Genomic DNA, 20381 nt, shown 5'->3' with positions numbered 1-20381 from the left:
CAGTCCAAGAAGAGCTCAGTCATACTCAGTCAACCACAGTGAGGAAAAAGCAGATACTGTACTGTACAGTCAAATGCAAATATTTACATCCACAGACATGCATGTACGTACACGAAAAGCCACACACACTTTCACTATATTATCCAAGTTACAGAGAGAACCCAATGCTCTCCATCACCTGTTATTCTAGGTGGAATCTTGTTTATACAGATGTAGAAAAAAATCTGTTTCCTCTTATCACCTCCTCAGACTAAAATTCTGGGCTTTTTCACTGAACAGAAACTACTGTGGCATGTGTGCACATGTGCCTGCAGCTGGCCTTGTGTGCCCTTCTTTGTGTGACCCTGTTCCCCTCGCAGGCAAAGAGAGAAGGTACTCTTGACTCCTCCTCACCTGAGTTGACACCCGATCTCGGGGTTCACGATGGAGCCCGCTCCCTCTGCTCAAAGGTGCTGTTTCTATCCCCGCTCTAATAGAATTCTAGCCTTTGTGATTCTATCTGGAGTTTCACGCTAATTTTGCCAAAACCGACTGAGGACAGAGCAAATTCAGCTGCTACTGATCTCAAATAGATTGAGTTTCCAAGGGGCCAATTTAAGAATGTGCCATGGTTATGCTTTGCAAACAAAGTTGGGTAGGGTGTGGGGGCTGAACAGGGAAGGTGAGTTGTTATGACTGGCTGTCAATTAGCAGGTGATTCACACAGGAGGGTCAGTGAGACATGAGCAAAAAAAGATATGGTTTCATAACAAAAGAAGGGCAGTGAGATGAACACTGCCTATAAAAATCTGTATGTATAAGATAAGCTGAGACAAAGACGCTTACTTAACAGATGTAAAGCAGCCAAAATGTTAAAGGAGAAGGCTGTGCTGGGAGCCTTATTTATTATTACTCTCAGCAGCAACAGGGTGAACAAAAATAGTGTTACACTGCATGGGAAGAGGTTAGGATGAAAGGGATCTGGTCCTCAGAGAGGGTTAATAGCCAGGCTGACTGGTTAACAGTTGACCTCTCAGCTCCTGCATTTACAGACAAATACTTTACACACAACCAGAAAGCCAAGCAAACACTGGATTCTGTCTCTTCTTCCTACTGTGTCATGTCTCATCATTTTAGAGGTCTCTTACATTCTATGTCGTTTGGCCATCCTCTCTCCAGCTGTCTTCAGTCTCTTACCAGTCTCTCTGTTCCTTTTCCATGCTTCAGATTTTCACTCTCATCTAATGTCTCCCTATTTCTGTTGGCCAGCAGAGCACATAGAAGCTCCTCTGACACCTCACTGTCCTGGAAGGATCAGAGGTCGAGAGAAAAACGTAAGTTCTCAAAGCTCAACAGCTCCGAGCCAATATGAAACACTCATCATGAAGAGGACCGGTGCTGGAAACGGTCGACTTTAAACATACACAGACAAGGATCCAGCTCCAGGTTGCTCACAACCAGGCTTGTCAACAACACTCTTATGTGCTGGAGCTAATACTCCAACATTCAACAAGAGAGCAGAGTAGGTCATCAAGCTTCCATTCTCCAACAGTATAACATTTGGTAGCTTTTGGAAAGAAGACTGAGTTTTATTATTTTATTTATCTAATTTTCTGCAAGTAAAGGTTTTTTTTTTAATTTTTATCCAAAAGACAAAGAAAATCTTAGCTCTGATTCTTCACTAGTTTGTATAACAGATGGCTTAAAAGTCTATGAAACAGTAATACTAAAGAACCCTTCATTGTCCAAACACATTTAACTGCAGCTGTGTGTCTGTGTGGATGATGTACACCAAAAAAGTACAGGCTTCAGAAAAGCACTGCCTCCTCCCCACTGAAAACTTAAAGTGCTGGCCAAACCCAGTGATATAAACCAAACCAGGTACCAACCAGCATGTTCGTGTCTGCTGTACTGTATATTCACATCTCACAGTCCTGGCTGTCTAAGCATTGCATTAGTCCAGCTTTGCATCAGAGTTCAGCCTGTGTGCGTCCATAGCACAGGCATTTAAGACTACAGAGATGTAACAGTATAATAGTATCATAATCTAACCCTCTCCACCTTCAGCCACCTATAACCAGCCAGCTCTGGATGAACCAACCGGAAGCTGTGCCAGTCCCACAAGGAAATATGAGATGAATAAGAGAAGAGCATGAAAAAGAGAGTAAAGCCTTAATAAGAAAAATGAAAGACAAGTTAGATGAAGGTAAAACGCTGCAGGAGGTTGAGAAGAAAAGACCATAGATAGCACACAGAGCAGTATATATCTCTATAATGTCAACTACTGTGGTAGCTGATACAAATGGGAAAGGGGGAGAGAGGAAGTATAAGGTGATTGAGAGGTTTTCCTCATTTGTGTTTACTAAAAACTATAATTCAGAGGTTCCTGTGATGATTGATACTCTGTCCTGAACTGCCTATTTGTGTGAGCACTGACATCAGTGTGTGTATGAGTGCTGGAGGAAGTCTAAAGCCCAGTTTCCCATGCGTGTAATCATCCCAGGATGAGGTGGAGGATAAAGCCGAACGGGACTTCCCCTGGACCAGAGGGTATTTTCCTCTCACACTGTGGTACAAGCACATGGCTGACCTGAGCTGCCTCTGTGTGTGTGTGTGTGTGTGTGTGTGTGTGTGTGCCTCACAGAAAGAGAGTGAGAGAGATATACACCCATGTCGAGTGAGGGAAGCAATTAAAAAAATGATCTATTCTTGCTCATTCACAGTTTGTATGGGAGCTTGTCACTGTGGCAACTGATAGAGCTGCCAACAATGAGCGCGCACACTGTACAGCTACATGAAGGAATGGGTGGCACTGAGGTGTAAATAAGAAAATGATAACGTGTGTATGTGGAGGTTGAGTGAGATGAGAGACTAGCAATGAGAAACTGCTGGGAAAACAAGTCATTAATTTGTCTCAGTCTTTCTGAAGAACAAATCACGTCATAGCAGAGCTGATCCACGCAGTGCAAACACACAAGAAGATACACCGGTCAGTTGCTCAGTCATAAAGCAGCATTACAGTACTGGCTCCCAAATACCCCAATATAAGGCTGCAGCCAGTTCCCTTTCAGAGAATGTGGGGACCATGTGTTTGAGAGTATGCACGTCTGTGTTGCCAGGTGACAGTGCCGATGACTGAGAAGTGAGATAAGTCCCGGAGGCCACTGTATCATCTGTGCATATAGCTCCCTGAGTGTGGGACCTCCTGCTGCTGAAAGCTACCTGATCTCAACCCAGCTTCACTTTATCATCATCAACATCAACCAAAGAAACACAGGGAAGAAGTCAAACTGTGACAGACTGTAGCTAATGCTGTGATAAACATCTTAATGATGCAATGATTTAAAGAGAAACAAATCTGCTTAAGGACTGCTTGGAAATCATGTTGCATTTGCTTTGCATCTCAGTCATGATTTAAGTGCAAACTGGTCTGAAAACTGTGAACAACTGACTACAGTACACAATGACAGAATGTAATGGATTATGAGAAAACAATCTAGCATCTGTATGTATGCATGGAAGTATCAAAATACACGCGTGTGTGTGTGTGTTTGTTTGCGTGCGTACAGATTCTCTGAAAGCAATACTCAGCAAACAGAAACAGCTGAAATCACACACAGTGCTAGCACACACTGCCCACGCGCCTCTCTCACCTCACCACTGCCATGGAACCCAAAAGCCCCTACAAAATAAATTCATTAACCCAGAGAATAAAGCACAGCTGTGACGGGCAATAGGAACTGTTTGAAATCAGTGCCCAGTCTGTGTTCAAGGCAAACAACCTGTTCTCGTTTGGAAATTTGAGCGGGCGAGCTGTGAGCAGTTTTCAATTTAAACCCTAGATGGTGACAGTGCTGACTGTGAGCACAGTGCTGCTTTATTGAAGCACAACAACAAAACAATTCCTCTGCACCAGATGCTTGAGGTCCAGGACCTGTTTTTAATCCGCTCTTTTGAACAGGTTGTATAGAGGTAGTACAAACACAACTGCCAAATACTATAAATATCATTAGTGATGTTGGGTTGGAATAAAAAAGCACACAGATACAGTACATGTTCCAAATCCAGATAATCCAGACTGTGATATTGTGGAATCTGGAAACACATTTTTAAGATTATTGTTTGTAACCTGGTAACTATCAGTGGGTGGACAGGCATCTATTTCCTCTTACACAGCTGCTCCATTTAAAATAGCATATAATTAAACATAATACATCATTTAAATGTCAAAAGCTTTTACTTGTTCCAAACTCATGTTCCATAAAATGTCGGTGCATGCACTACAGATATTATTGGATGGTGGTGTGCTTAATGTGTCTACAGGAAGCTGCCCTCAGGAGCTGGGGTCTGAGCATGACACAACACGGTTCTGTAGTTAAATGCACCACTAGGGGGCTCTGCAGCTTGTAAAATCAGCATCTGCAGACTAGAGCACAACACATCTTACTCATACTGACCTCCCTACGCTGCGGGGTCTGGGCCAAGCAGCCGGACAGATGGAGTCGCCAAAAGACTTACGCCACTGAGATAGATGGAGGTACAAATAGTTTTACAGAGAGTGTCCAAAAATCCAAAGCCAAACCACATTTATTCAGAGTAACCTCTGTGCTGTGCAGCTGCACAGAGGTGAAGACGCACACTGACTGACCTCAGTGTTAATGATACTGTTACGCTCTATAATGGCACTACTATAAAACGAAATGAGAAAAGAACATGGCATAATGCACCTGAAATTAATATAGTATAACAAAGGAAAAGAGTGAAACACTGAGTGCACCCAACAAGTGTGACGAAAACACTAATGTTAAATGAAAGCAGAGGTATTTTCCCATGCATATATTCTTCATCTCTCAGTCGTGGATGGATAATCATTCTATGACTTCATTCTGGACCTGCAGGTCATTTCAAGTTCACTTAACCCAGCTGAAGGCAGCATTAACATTGTGGTTAGATGTAAATATCGTAGCAAAAAAAAAAAATGGACTGTTTCGATTCCTGGATAAACTAGAAAGCACGATGAGGGAAAAAAAATAAATAAATAAAACCAAAAACCTAACTCTTATCAGCTACTGTCATGCTGCCCTTTAGCAATAACCTCAATTCCCAGCTCAGCATAGATGTGTAGCAAATTTTGCTGTGGAAGGGAGGCCACCTCATTTTCTAATTTTCAAACTGTTGGGAATGGACCTCCTAGAGTAGCTGCTGACATTTCTCATCCTGCCTTGAACCTGAATGAACCCTCTGCAGCCGTTTGCTGCCCCTCATCCGAATCAAACCATGAAACATTGCAAATAAGGGATGAGGGCTCAGAGATAATCCAAATGAAGACCAGATGCACAGCAGGCACCATCTTTGGGACTGACTGTATAAGAAACTAAATAAATGAATACATGAAATAAGTCGGCACACGTCACCTTGCATTAATCCATGTTACAGACAGACTGTAAAATGTCCATTTTAACAGGCAGAGCTTTTGTAGTTGGTTACTTTTCAGGAGACAACCTGCTCTGTAGGTGCTCTGTGTATAAAACATTGTGCTGCTTGTATTGTGTCTAGTAGCTACTACAGTGTGACTATTGTACCTAAATTTATTTAATGCATGTGAGTGTATGTTTTTAATGTTTCCGGAAGCAAACTGCATCACTTTTCAGAAGCCTTTACGGGATCTGAGCCATCTGACACAGTTGCTGCACGTCAGTATACACATCCTCCTGTAAAGAATACCTAGCAGTGATAACATCACTTTGTCAACTCACTTAATTTCATCCAATTCCCTCTCTTCTGCCCTGTCCCCTGTCTTCCCCTATGACTCCCATCCTCACCACAGCTGGTAAATATTTTTATATTGTGTTCCATTAAGAAAGCTTTATTAAGCGGTCAGACAGGGCAAATGGCGCCTGGGAGCTCCTTGTCCTCTAAACAAAGGGAAAGACCCTGAAAGCTGCAGCTGAGCACTAAACTAAGGCCACATTAGAGAACTGCTTAGGGAGCGAGTGAGTAAATATTTAAATTTGTTGGATTCACCCCAAATAGTCAGGGGCGATAGTTAGGGACACTGTGGAAAGAAAACTATCATGATTCATTTTTGAGCCAATCTATGGAATGATTAGTAAACAGATGTAAAGTTGTGGTACTGAGTAAAAACAAAAAAAGCCACTGATCATATGAACAAGAAAGATATGGTGTTTGAAACGGGCAGTGTAAGGAACTAAATAACTGTACAATTCATATGAACTGTTCATACTTCTGACAAACTACAGCAGAGTCCAATGACATATTGAACTGAAAGATTTATAGTAAAAGCAGTGCACTTTGTAACATGGCCTTCTTCATGTTTGAATACTTTAACACAGAAGAACTATGGTTTCTGCATACAAATAAAGTTATTCCAGTTTTACTGTGCATCCTCATGTATGTAGCTTTGGTACGATAAGTGAACGTCAGCATGCATGTGCCCCTGTGTGTAGTGTATGAACTGATATTTGTCGGTCCACCTCAGCGCTTTTCTCCGGAGCGTCCATCACCACCATGTTGTCTCTGAGAAGCTGCTGTAGGAACTGCACCTGGGCAACACTGAGGTAGAAATCCAGACTGCTGGTGACGTTCACCTCCAGAGAGTGGCCACACACCACCACCTCCTAGACAGATGAGGGAGGTATTACAGGGTACAGGGAGGTGGGTGGAGGAAACAAGAAAAACATTCACTAAGGAATCAGGACTGTTTGTGATCTCATGCATTGCTTCTTCCTTTCTGAACTTTTATGTTCTTAGTCTGTTTACTCTCAACTATCTTGTTCTGTTTAGTTCAGTTGTTCCCTTCTTCCCCTCTTCACTCTGTTGTCTCCAGGGTCCCACCCACAGCCAGCAGTTCAAACCCTCAGCCTGGAGGCTACATCTAACAGGATATAACTCAGTAACACTCTGGGCTGAGCCACACACACACACAAGCCTGCAGTAACTACACACAATACTGGCCACTGCTATGTAAACCTCATCTATTCAGATGCACAGAACAGACTTGCCACATTAATATCACAATTAGGTAATGATGATAATAGTTACAGAATATATTGCATGGTGAATAAAAACTAAAAGCAGATCAGAGGCTGCAGATTATAATGCATACATTAATAATTTAATAGACAGTTGTCACATCTGATAAGCATGCACATATTTATTATAAGCTGTTAGAGGTAAGCTTAAAATGACTATAAAGTTTATTATAGATGTTGTAGAAATGCATCTGCACCACACAGTTCAAAGTCCTGTTCTGTTTGTGTTGTTATTGGCTCCGAGTCTCAGGATCTCTGGGAGTTACACAAGTGTGTGTCAGTGCAAACTATGGATTAGCTGTTATGCATTGTCAAGGGGCAAGTTAGCGTGGACAGACGAGGCATCAAAGAGGCAGGAAGTCTCAGAGAGCTGTGCCAGAAAACATCAGCTGTATAAGCAGAAAGGTTTGAACTCTGCGGGTCAGAAGCCTCCATTACATGGCAGGCTGGCTGAGGGATTCCTAATGAGTAAGTTACTGTATGGTAAGAAGCAAAATGTAAATATTTCTGACATCTCACATAATCACTGTCTATTTTCATATGAACAATGGATTGGTTCTAACAGGTCATGGTCAAAGGGCACAAGATGTCGGAGTCAGTAGTGAACAAACTTCTACAAAGTAGATGAAGGGAATATGCAACTTGTTTTCAGTCCTAAGAAAACCCTTATCCAGGACCTGTTCTCATTATTTTCAGATATTAAACCATGATGTTCAAAATACCGATACTGACATTTTTGATTTGATTGTTTTTAGTGGAATGATTTTGCCACAATACAAATCAAGATTTTTCTCATGGGAAAAACTGAAGGATGTAATGCTGGTTTAATTAAAAGCCATGCAGAGCTGCTGCTGACCTCTGCCTGTCCGCTGTCAGGGGAGAGGTTCTTGCTGAAGATGATGGCTGGAGCAGCGGTCACTCGAACAGAAAAATCAGTCAGGAGTGGTGTCAGGATGGCGCGCCGCTCCTGGTGCCTCCTGATACTGTACAGACATACACAAAGTATCAAACTGTTAAGCGATACTTTTTCAGACAGGTTCCGTAACTTATCCATCTCTGTTATTTTTCTCCTAAAAATAAAGAAAAACTATGGGATGAAATGCACTGGTTGCACAACATCTGGAGAACATAACTGTAACAGAAGGTTCTCCAGATGAGATATGTACTTGCAAGAAGACTTACGCACACCTTACAGCAAATTTAATGTTTTCATTCAAAAGGTATTTGTTATGCAATTATATTTTAGTTAGAAGTGTATGTATGTGGGTGCAGAAGTGATTCCAGCACTTTACACTACTGTACAACAGAAACAGCAACCGTACGGGACCATTTATATAAAATTAAACACCTTTTATTTATAATAACTTGCTATGGTTACCAGCTGTAAAATCTTTATAAAGTGCTCCACATGCCTAAGAATGACAAGTCAACACAACACAATCCAAAAACAAGAAATATTTACATCTGAGCTATTGCTATGCCCTTAGCTGACAGGCAAACACACATTTCAAACTTGCTCTGACTTTCCAAATTCAAACCAGTAGGATGAAAAGCTGAACTCAAAATAAGAGACAAAAATATTTTTGGCATTTTTTAAATATCTGGTCAAACGCATTTTAGCTGGAAGCTTGAAAATAGTTTTAGAGGGCGAGTGAGACATTATTTGACAAGTTTCAATTCGGAACACCCCTTAATTGTATACACAAGATCAAACCGAGACCTTCTCACATCAACTCTCTGTTTCACTAATGTTCATTCCCATAATCAAGTCGTATTTGTGGGGCCATTTGTTACTGTAAAACAAATACACAAGTGGGCTTTATAAGGTGGTGTTAATTGCCACATCTGCTGCTATTAAAACAATCAAGCAGTACAGCTTCCAATATTTATAGTTGGCCAGGATTATAAAAGGCCCCGTTTCTAGGTGGCCTCGAGTACAGTTCTTAACCAGATCCAATATCATATTCACTTGTGCTACACAACTGTCCATTACCAGTGCCCTTAAGGGATTATTTCCTGACACATTTCTCTGCATTGAGAGGCTGGGGGAGGCCTAATTCATAGGTCAAATGATCTGTGGGGCCAATTGGTGTTGGCTGATCTCCCCTCAGACAGGGACTGAAACAACGAGTGTCTAGTTGCAGGGGACAGGTGCTATCATTCACCAGCAGGGCTAGGACGCATGAGTCTCACTTTACCAGTAATATGGGGCCTCTGACCGGGCAATAGAACTCTGGCTTTTTGTGTGCACGTACCTTTGAATGGGTGAGGTGCAAATAAAAGACGGAAAAGAAGGACCCTTCTTTCATACAAAGCTATGCAGTGTGAACAGTGAGTGGGGATATCAGCAGCACAGACTAAATGCACAGAGCGGGTAACAGGAGGGGACAGGCAGAGAGTTCACAGCTCCCCAACAGGGTCTTTCCTAGCTGGCAACTACACACAGTGACGAGGACAGATCCTGTCAGCGGATCCATGGTACTGGAATTTCCTTGCAAAACCTCAGGAAGCCAACTAAGGCCACTGCAGATCCACAGCTACTGGAACTGAACCCAAAAACTGCAGAGCGAACACGCCATGGGGGTATCAATGTAGGGAATGAGGGAAAGGTGTGAACTTTGGAAGTGGTGTGTGTCAAAACTTGTTACAACGATGGTGGTGCACTTCTGCGGGTGATTGCAGCAGACAAGTAAAGCTGTGAACTGGATGGCCCTTTCCACTGTTTATTGGAACATTCTACATGTTCAGTTATGACTGGTCGAGGAGGCGGCTGAGGCTGAGCTATACAGCGCAGCACACAGTAGTACAGCAAAGCCCAGTTTCCAACAGCGCTGTTCCAAGGAGAGAGGGGAACATGGAAGCAACCACAGCCACCTCGAGTGATTTGTTTGGAAGTTAAAAGTGAGAGTTGGGGTGAAATTCACAAACCTCAACAACCACAGCAGTTTTGACCTTCTCAGTATGACCACCCAGAAACACACATTTACTGGTGGGAATCTCAGTTATTTCGATATGAAAATGAGTAGACATGAGCAAAAACACCAAAACAGAGACCTGTGCTGAAGAGGAATGAGAACAAGGCACAGTATAAATGACCTTCTTTACAATATAACGCTGTGTGCCAATGCTTAGAGTACAAAAGTAAAGCTGAAGTTACTGGTTAGGTCACCCTATAATCAAGTTCTGAACAGAAATCCAGACCTGCAGAAATAGCATGTCAAAAGAAAGTTTAGTCTTCTCAAAAGGCATTCATCATCTTCTGGAGACCAAAGTGTGAGCCCAAAATCTCACCTCATCACCCTTTTAGACAACCTGGCCTCAGCACTCAGCTCAGGCAGCCGCGTTTTCATCAACAGAGACATATTGAGCATAAGCACGAAAAAATTTAAGTGCTTTGAGCCTCAGTAGACCTTTGCTCATACTTTGTGAGTTTGTCAAACTCAGTTGTACGATAAGATTTTAAGACTAAAATAAGTCAGTCTGCTACATACTGTAAAGGAGCTGTTTTACAACATATCCTTGCTGCCACAGTTGGAGAAAGTCAACACAGGGGAGGATTGTGGGATAGATGGTTAAAAAAACTGGAAAGACAGAGGGAGGAAAAGAAAAAGTCAAAGTGGTCTAATGGTTAAACATACCATCTCATAGGTGAACTCCTGTGTTTTGATGAAATGTCAAACACAAAAGCTCCACTTGCTTACTCATTCTGAGTCATTCTGGCTGAAAGCATCATCTAAAATGAGATGTGAACACTACGATTTAAGGGTTTCCATCATTTGACTGACCAAATACAGAGTTGAGAAAGCACTGGTTATTTTCTATTACAATATAAAAGCAACACAATCCAATTAAGTAAAGAATGCATAATAACTCGAGAGTCTAACAGCTATTCCTGGGCTCCTTATAAGCTGTGTTCACTCATATGGACCACATTTGTTTGAACTGAGTGCACTAATGTTTTTGCCAGGTTTAGTCAGCACCTACTGTATATTGTACCTTGACATTAACTAAATACCTTCCAGTTTCCCCTTATAACACAATGTCTTATTTGCTTGACCATGATGAGATTAATCAGCCACCTTTTCAAGTGTTTTTGGCATTGTTTGCCTTTATTACAAAGTATACAGTAGCTAGACCACCAACAGGAAGAAGAAACTGTAAGAACAGGGTCAATAAATCTTGAGTAGTTGTCATAATAAAGGTTCTTATTGCAGGTCTGAGAGGTGAGGGCTCAGCATTAGTATCAGCAGCACATCATCACACTGTGTGTGTGTGTGTAAAACATACAGTATGAGCATGTCAAAGTTTATAATGAGTGTTTCTGTGCATGTGTGCTGGAGTATGTCTGTGTGTGAAAGGTGTGCGTATCTCAGTCGGCATCACTCTACTGATGACCTCAAAGTTCTCAGTCTCTATCAGGCCTATGCTGATTTTGTACTGCATTCTTCCACAAGGCTTATTTTTAGTTGACAGGGAACAAATCTGGACCCTTTGCCTGTGATTCTGTGAGCTTTGGGCCTGTTCCCTCTCATAACATGAGTGGAAAAAAAGGATGTGGGGCCAAACAGCCTGTTACACTCATGCTTGTTTTAGCTCCCAAGTCTATAAAAAAAATGACAGGGTTTGTAATTATATATGGAGAGGCTCCATGATAGAGCGCTCACCCAATAACTACATGCTGCTCCCACATTAAGATTGATCAGATAAATTATGAATTATTCGCTGATGACACACATCTATTACCTGGCTAGGGGTGTAACAATTTAACCTAACAGCAATGAGATAAAAGCACTTCAAATTCCTAAAAATGCACTTATGTAACATAGTTATTATTATTAGGATACGCTGGCTGAGAACCATGAATGTCGGTACAAAAAAGAAAAGATGCATGTGTACTGTATGTGCGTGTGGCTAACTGATTGCTGTACAGCATTTTACGCCAATCCATTTTACAGATGTTTGCAGTGAAATATCAGAGAGGTCAGGTGATCACCAAACATTAATATTCATCTGCTATGGACCATGAGTGTTTCTCAAGTCTCTTGTATGGGTTGTCATTTTCCTCACTTGCGTCTTTTCCTTGCTTAGTCTTGTCCAAGTAAGATGTAAGGAAAAGATGCAAGGAAAACATGAAGAGAGAGGACTCCAGGAAACACATTACCAACATTAGACATCCTTTCTTACTATCCTTCATCTGAAGCATCCAACCACCACCTAAATCCTGATAAAGGTGCGTAACGGTTCATAAAAAACTTCCGCAAAAGATGGTCTCATGTATCCTCACTCACGGCCCCTCCAGCAGGATGCCCACTCTTCAGAGCTGATATAAGGGACTTTGAATGTCAGAGATCGTCTGTCAACTGGAATGACTTCCAGGCTGAGCATGGATTGAGAACCGAAGAACGATCACATAACGCGTATGGGAAACACCCCATGAATCCATCTGCTGTAATATACATTATCCTGTGATATTTCTGTCCACACACATCAACCATTCTGATCGTAAAGATCTAACAGCTGTTTTAACCTTTGTCAAGGAGTTGTTTTTGCTCTACACCCATCTTACACATACAGGTGTTCTTTGTTGTTTCATACCAACCCTGACAAATGCCACAAGCCGAATCAAGGTAAGATACAGTTGTTCTTTATACTTCGAGAGTCGCTGGAGTTTTTAACCTCCTAAGATTGATTTCCCTTTTGCCTTTACCTTGGCATTGGGTGAAGTGGTCCCTGAAATCCCTACTCTTCGAAGGACTACCGTTAACAGTTTAATGAACAGCTGCTGCTTTAAAGCACAAGGAAGATACAGAGCAACATGGGCACTGGAGTTCTCTTTCTGGCCTCCAAATGATTATTAGTGCAATAATCAATAATATTTTGGCTCTGTTTTGATATACGCAGCCATAAGACAAATACTTGGCTCTGCCTTGTTAAATGCTTGACTTCGCCTGTCGTTCATTTCCTTTGGTCACAGTTATTTTACACTGGTTCATTAAACACAGAGTTGATTTGAGTAGGTGCTTATGACGGGAGTGGTTATCAGTGCTCCCATCAAACGTTACAGACAACAGCACATTTTGTAAAGAATGATACTGGAACATTACTAAAGAGAGAAACGCTATTAAAAAGTGTCTAAAAACCCCTGGGGCAAATAGTTGGTACAAACTGAACATTGGTACCTTCTTACAACATGAATAAATACATCTAGCATGTCCCGCTCAGTCCTAACATGCAAACAGCGAAATGACTCCTGACCTGCTAGCCATGTTCCACTCCAGGGCTGGGTTCTGGGAGTTCCTCTCACTCTCCGCCAATACACCTCCTTTGATTCCCTCCTTCTCTGGCTTAAGTTGCTCCCACTGAGCTGTTCCAATGGTGATGGACTGAAGGTCGACCTGGTACTGACGGTCCTCCACCTCTGAACCTGGGTCACGCAGGATGCCAAGGTTCAGTGCACGTCTAGAGGAAAGAAAGGAAAGACTGTTTTGTTAAGCCATTTTATATTCAATTAATGAGCTAACAATTCTGTATAGTCCAGGCCAGTCTGCAGAACACCCAGTCCACAACATGGGAGGTAGTGCAGTCACTGAACTAGCAGGTGTGTAAGTCCAACTAGCCTAAAGGTATAATGCATGGTCTTGCTGTTGCTGGGGGTTACATATTATGTGGTGCCATGTTGTGTCAGGTTGAACTTTAAAACGAACTACTCCAGGAGAAGACCAGGTGATCTTTTCTACTGAACCACTACTGAAGACAGACTGGCAGCAGGTCCTAACCACTAATACTGACTTCTCCCTTCATTTTGGCTGTTCAGTTGTTTAGTAGAGCAAGTTTGTTACAAGGTGATTTATAAGCACCAGGGTTAAAGTCTCTGGTACTTGTACAGCCAGATAAACAGTCCCACAGGCCACAGGTAAAATAATTACCCTTTTTTAAATTTTCTGATTCATGCCAGCTTATCATTGGCAGTAAACACTTCTTAACCCTTGCTGGATGGTACAGCAGTCTACAGACTGTGGCACTTATTGCCTTTCTTTTTCTATTTCTATCTCCAGAAACACAGGACTTCCACGCTATACACAAACTGTAATATGGTAGGAGAGATGTAGAGATATATCGGGAGTGGGCAGCACTGTCGCTGAACTGCTACAGTCAAGTGAGCAAACACTGCCCCATTAGTGCCAAGAAAAAATGATGTCACCTATTTTGCCTTTGAGAGACAAGATCCTGACAAATTCACAAGGCAAAAGGAATAATCACAATTCAACATCTGCATATGACATCAGAGCTTTCAGTTCGTTATGATATGTTTATTTGTGCTGGTGAATTCAAATGAGAGCTTAAATGGTATAAATAAAGGCTTAAAACGGCTACAGATGTAGTGGCAGCATGAGTAATTTTATTTGTTTCGGCAACGTCAATGGCAATTTTCATATAGCGTTTCCCCTATTTAGCCACACTGGAAAGCCCTCTACCAGAGCATGATGTTATGACAATAAGCACCAAGTACAAAAACAATGGCATGGGAGATCAGAGGTGTATAACTGGATTTAGTTGGATTTGTTGACATACAAACAAGTGAAACAGATCCTTAATCAACATTTGGAACCACATTTATCAACAGAGTATAATATAAATCAAACCAAGAGGCCTGTAAGATTCGGGTGGGATGTGTCAGTCTAGATTCATTAGGGCTTTTGTAACAGTACCTCCATCACCCTCTTCAACCTCAAACTGTGTTTTTCACATTAAACAAACCACAGTTACCTCATATGCCTTCCAAATTATCTCTTAACTTCAGCTTATTTCGGAAACTCTCTTACTCATAATCAACATAACATGGATGTCTGCAGCCAAGTCTCTGCATTGCTGAGCTACAGGGTCATCTCCAATGACATAAATAAATATGATAAACATTTGTCTTGGTCATGCAGCCAGTGGAAACCAGTGCGATTTAATATCAAAAGACATATTTCAGCCAATAGCAGTAAATGAGAGAGCTTCATTTCTGACAAATGAGGAGGGGAGGAATTTTGGAAGTTCCCCTTGGGGTGCAATAATAATTGAAGCCAGATTTTCTTGTTGTACATGTGGGGGGAAATCACTAGCGGCCTGACATATCTGATTGGTCATGTAAAGACCACACTGCTTGGCCAAGAGGAATCAGAGAATGCCTTGGGAAAGCACTGCACTCACTCTGCCCGCCATGTATATGAACAAACTAAAAACATACAGAGCGAGACAGGTGTAACAAGTTGTTCAGCTGGGACTCTGGGTCTTCTGCCATTATCAGACATCTGCCTACCACTAGCATGTGGAAAATATTGAGGAAAATGAGAAGAACAAGTCATAAATGACATGCTTTTGCAGATGAGGTGGGGGAGGCTTGGGCGGAGGGGGTGGGAGAGAAATTTTCCTCGAGCACAAGTATTTAGTTCTGCCCTTGTTCCCAGAGCCAACCTTATTTTAATTGCAAGGAAAGACCACAGGAACATTATGTTTTATGACTAAACTCTGCTATTTATAAAAGCGGATCAAAAGCTCTGCAGCAAGAGCACTCTGTTTCATGGCATTCATGGCTATTATTTTAAAAAACACATCTCCCTTTTCTGAAACAATTTAAACCCAACTTGAGTCCAAAAAGCCACTGGGCTGATTTTGCACCAAAGCTGAAATATTATGGCTCCCATCCAACATTATAATGCCTCAGAGTCAAAGCCTCCATCCAAGTCAAGTCATCCAGTGGGAAATGGCAGACAAAACAGCAAACATGGCCGTGTTGTACATCTAACTGCAGGACTTGAAAAGAGCACTGCACTGGTACTTTATCATTGGGAGAAAAGAAAAAAGTTGTTTCAAATTCCTTTGAACAGAAGATATGTAGACACATTTAAAAATGGGGAAATTAATTGCATGATCTGTTTTTCTGTTTATCACTCTTATCCTTGCATATGCTGGCAAAGCATCAAGCACATGCTTAACATGTGGCAAATTTGAGACTGTGTGCTAAGGTGGTAATAGCATTCAAGGTAAAACCTTATGGCCACTTGCAAAACATCTCAGTAAACACTCACACTAGAATGCACATGTAGCCGACTGTATATGAAAAACAGTAAATAATCTTATCTCAGAATCTCACACGCTGCTGCTGCATTTCATGGTATTGGGCATAACCAATGGGGGATTTACTTTGCTTCAGAACACAACTTTGAAATAACATCCAGATTTGGAATACGGAACTTGCATGACAGTAGACAAACTGTGTAAAAATAAAGTTAAATACATTTTACGAGCATATACAGAATAATACTGAACAGAGACAATGGGTAAGAGAAGCTTTTTGGAAAAGAGTGAAGATGGAATCTTAGGGAGGCCTGATTACTATGCAGAGGTTTTGAAGGCTAACAGTGACTCAAGGTTGTAAAACAAACCACAGTGGGGCCTGGTTGAGGTTCAGAGCTTGATGGTAGGAGTGTGGGAGCAGTGGGCTGTGTTGCTAAAGAGATCCTGTGGGGCAGGTTGTACTGTGGCTTTCGATGGCCTCCCATCCTTCCTCTCTGAACCACCCCTCCCCTCCCAGGCCAGTGAGACAGGCGCCGCTAGCTTCTGGATCTCGTCACTCAGAAACCCGCAACCTGAACCCGCAACCCCAGACCTGTTTTTCACTTCATTTCCCCAACAATAACATGCAATACATGTCCGCTTATAAAGTATGTTCAACTGAGGCAGGAGTGTATGTAAATTTGCGTGTAAGAGAGATATGGCCCTCTGCTTCTGCTCTTCTGAACATAAATACTGAGCAGAAATTTCATTGATCTTAATCTTAATTTCTACCAAGTGAAGCTAAATTAAGTTTGCACACAGCTTCCATGGTTTTTGTTTTGAGCAGGCCCCAAGTAATATAAATCTGAACTGAAAGAACACATGCTACATGAAACTCTAACAGTGCATGTCCTGCAGTGTCATTTCATTTGGTCTGAACCACGTTTCACATGCTAACATAACATCCAAGAGGCAGTGGGTTATTGTGAAACCAGCATAAATAGTGTTTCCCATCCACAAATTCTAAAAAGTAAAGTGTCCAGTTGAGGTTTTGATTTTCTTCCTCTGTAGCTCCAAATGTTATTAGCCAAACACCATTAAGACCCAGCAATGCCTCCATGGTATTTCTGTGGCGGAAAATCCAAAGCTGGAGTCAGTGGCTTCTCAAACAGCCTGAGATGCCACTGACTCCCTGTGACTTCCCTTGGAGTCCCCATGGCTTAGCTGAGTCTCACTTGGCCTGTATGTGTGTGCTGAGGGGGAATTCATAAGCATTATGATTTATGAAATGTTCAATTACTTAGTAAGTTAAGTGCCTCTGCCTACGGTGGTCCGCTCTGAATTGCCAACTTCTGAGATGTGGATTTATGACCACAGTCAAGTCCAATTGCTGTTAATTTGCATCTACCAATTATAGTAATTAAGGCTGTGAATCAGAAAGTAGAGCAGCCATCAAATTGAGAGGGGAAAATGATATGGAATAAGGTGAATTGGCAGAATTAGACCCAGTCACTCGCACATTTTCAATGTGCTCCAACTGAAATCATTTTTGATAACTGGAGCTTTTTCAACAGATGCCAAACAGTCACAAAAATAAAATATTTAAGACAACAACACTGCAACAATGCTCAAATTTTGTTTTGCTTGGCAATCACAAAGTACTTACAGTACTTGCAGGTGTTTTAAGTCAAATAACTCCAATATAGTTTTTTTCTCACTGGGAGAGTATAGAGTAAACAGACATTTCTGCTTTACTGCATTGTTTCTAGACTTTGATGTACAGTTTGCCTTGTCAAAAACTCAATAATCTATTCTTTTTTAAGCCCAATGGCTTTATCTTCACTGCTGCTTCCAACAGAAGACTGCTATTCATTAGACTGATTGCACTTTAAAGACACTCATGCTCAACCGATTATATCATATTTACACAGGGCCTTAGAAGGAAACTGTTACTTACATACAATACAAGCAGGCCTTAGCTCAAGCTCATACCACCCTCATGACAGAGGTACGTGCTGGTGAGGAGCTGAGAGAAAGTGCTCCAGAAGACGCCCCTCTGTTTACAATGACATGATGTACACCAAAAGCACTTGGATTTCTTAATTACAGGAGTCATTTATCTCCCATGTAGCTCACAAGCCAGCGACGTTACCTTGTTATAAACGCGGTCTGGGCTGTGTTAGATGTGTTGCTCTGAAGACACAGACTAACGTGTGCTCACCATGATGTCAGTCTGGCCAGCGAAGTTTATGGACTCATCATGCACCAATTCAAAACCTGCCTCTTGCATCACTGTTGCAATTACACCATGTGGGAAGACTATACAGATATTTCACTTGGCTTCAGCTGAAATGTATTTTGTGGAATTCACACATACAAGTGACTACACAAATTAGACCGATCACCTAATCTTTCACTACACTCTCATGATTCATTGTACAGTAAAAACATACAGTGTGTTACAATCACACTGACTCATTTATTAACACATTATATGAAACATGTTTTAAGCCATATAATATCATATATCAATGACTGTACATCAGTCAGAAGGTTGATGTAACTCCAAACTTACATGTCATTCTGAAGCGCTCTGCTGTTTGTCCCAGCTAATAGCACTGCAAGGGCCATATATTAAAACCCACAGATGTCGTCCTCCGCTTCTGTTCTGCTTAGCCTTAACACATGTGCACGCAGGTGCACACACCCACACATTTTGACTGGTCTGTTTAGCTTTAACTGTGCTCTTCTCATGGTTCTGCTTGCATGTAGCTCTAAGCATGGAACATTCCTGGGTAACAGGGACAGTAATTCACTGGCTTTTTAGGGCACTGGCTTCTCACTGGATTCTTTTATACAGTAGGTACATCTGCAATGGATCTACTGAAAAAGGTACCTTGGGTCCTCATTTGTGAACAACTAAAGTTGTGGCTGCTGCTGAAAATCACTGACAGATTTGTGTGTTTGTGCATTAGCCTGTCTTAGATCTTCTTCTACAGTGTACAGTATGCACTTGAAGCTGCTCCAGAGAATTACAAGTCATCTATGTGCATTGGTGTCACCACAGGACAAAGCTACAATTTCTACCATAAAACTGATTGGGACAGTGTTTGTGAAGTCACATCCTCTGACAACAGTAACATTTGTTGTGGCATGATATGCTTCCTCCCTTTCTGAAAAGGGACATAATGCTGCTTTTACACCACATGTCAGGTCTTAGCAGCCGGTCTGTGATGCAGAGGTGTGAAAGGACTGCCTCGCCGACTCCATCAGACCTCAGACTGAAACCAGATTTGCGTCCCCACCAAGCAATTTCAAAATGATGCAATCCCACCAACATTTTGAGAGGCTTTATCTTAACTTAATCGCTTAACACTGCTGTAGCCAGGTTAATCAGAACTGGCTACAGCAGGGAACATGGCAGAGGCAGCCTTGGATCTATGCTGCCCTCATATGCAGACGTTTTCATCAAGCTAACCAACCTCAACCTTCTAGGACATGTGGTCACTCACAAGACCACACCCATCTCCGCTAAACCCAACCCCGATGCCAGAAGTGGACCAAAATTCTGAAACGGAAAGAATAGGATCTAAAACTGAAAAAGTGTTGAGACTGTAAACATTTTGTATGTAAAAATTATTACAAATTTGGGAAAATGTTTTTTAATTAAAAGAAGCAGTGCATATGAAATAAATAAAAAGCAAAATCAATAATTTATCTAAATACTATATGTAAAAGAAAAAGTCTAAATTAAATGTTCACAATATTAAATTAAATGTTAAAACATAATGCTAAAACATTTTCACTAATTCATTTTTTAGTTATATTATTGTTTTAATCAGGGTTAAAGATCAATATGTTTCAGCTTTCAGTTTCAAATTTTTGATTTTAATTTACAATATAAATTCAGCCACCATTTACTTCCATACTCTGTATGTTCAGTGGTGTGACGGACAAAGTCTGAAGTGAATTAAACTTCTTTTTGAAATATAAAGGAGTAATAGGAGTAAGACTTGTACAGCTGCCCCTCACGTGTTGTATCAAACATGCTCCCAAATCATATAACTTATAACTGGTATAAAAGCACAATGTACAAAAAAAAAAAAAAACTGACAAAATGGTAAATGCATTACACATTAAAACATAATGCTCACATGCAATATACTTTCACTTTGTGATAGAAGTCTGAAACCAAGATGGTTACAGTCTTCAGAACATTTCTCATGATTTACTTCTGCACGATTCATGCTCTGGCAAGCAGAGTGTTTTAAAATTACACTCGCTTTATAGATTCAACAGCAAGTACCA

At 41.3% G+C, this 20381-nt stretch overlaps 1 protein-coding gene across 7 annotated transcripts in view; it reads right to left on the bottom strand.

The window, feature by feature from the left end:
• The window catches only part of vps13b (vacuolar protein sorting 13 homolog B), a 360621-nt gene that overhangs the window by 103936 nt on the left and 236304 nt on the right, over positions 1-20381 (bottom strand). For all 7 annotated transcript variants that reach the window (XM_020606753.1, XM_020606747.1, XM_020606748.1 and 4 more), the window contains exons 32-34: positions 13287-13490; positions 7888-8014; positions 6474-6617 (exon numbers count right to left, since the gene is read on the bottom strand). In XM_020606753.1, coding sequence (XP_020462409.1) covers positions 6474-6617; positions 7888-8014; positions 13287-13490 — 475 coding nt within the window. The remainder of the gene's footprint in view (positions 1-6473; positions 6618-7887; positions 8015-13286; positions 13491-20381) is intronic.

This window comes from Monopterus albus, unplaced genomic scaffold (genome assembly GCF_001952655.1).
Source record: "Monopterus albus unplaced genomic scaffold, M_albus_1.0 scaffold81.1, whole genome shotgun sequence".
NCBI classification, from domain to species: Eukaryota; Metazoa; Chordata; class Actinopteri; order Synbranchiformes; family Synbranchidae; genus Monopterus; species Monopterus albus.
Note: the sequence above shows the minus strand (reverse complement) of the source record. Positions and strands in the feature narration are given on the sequence as shown.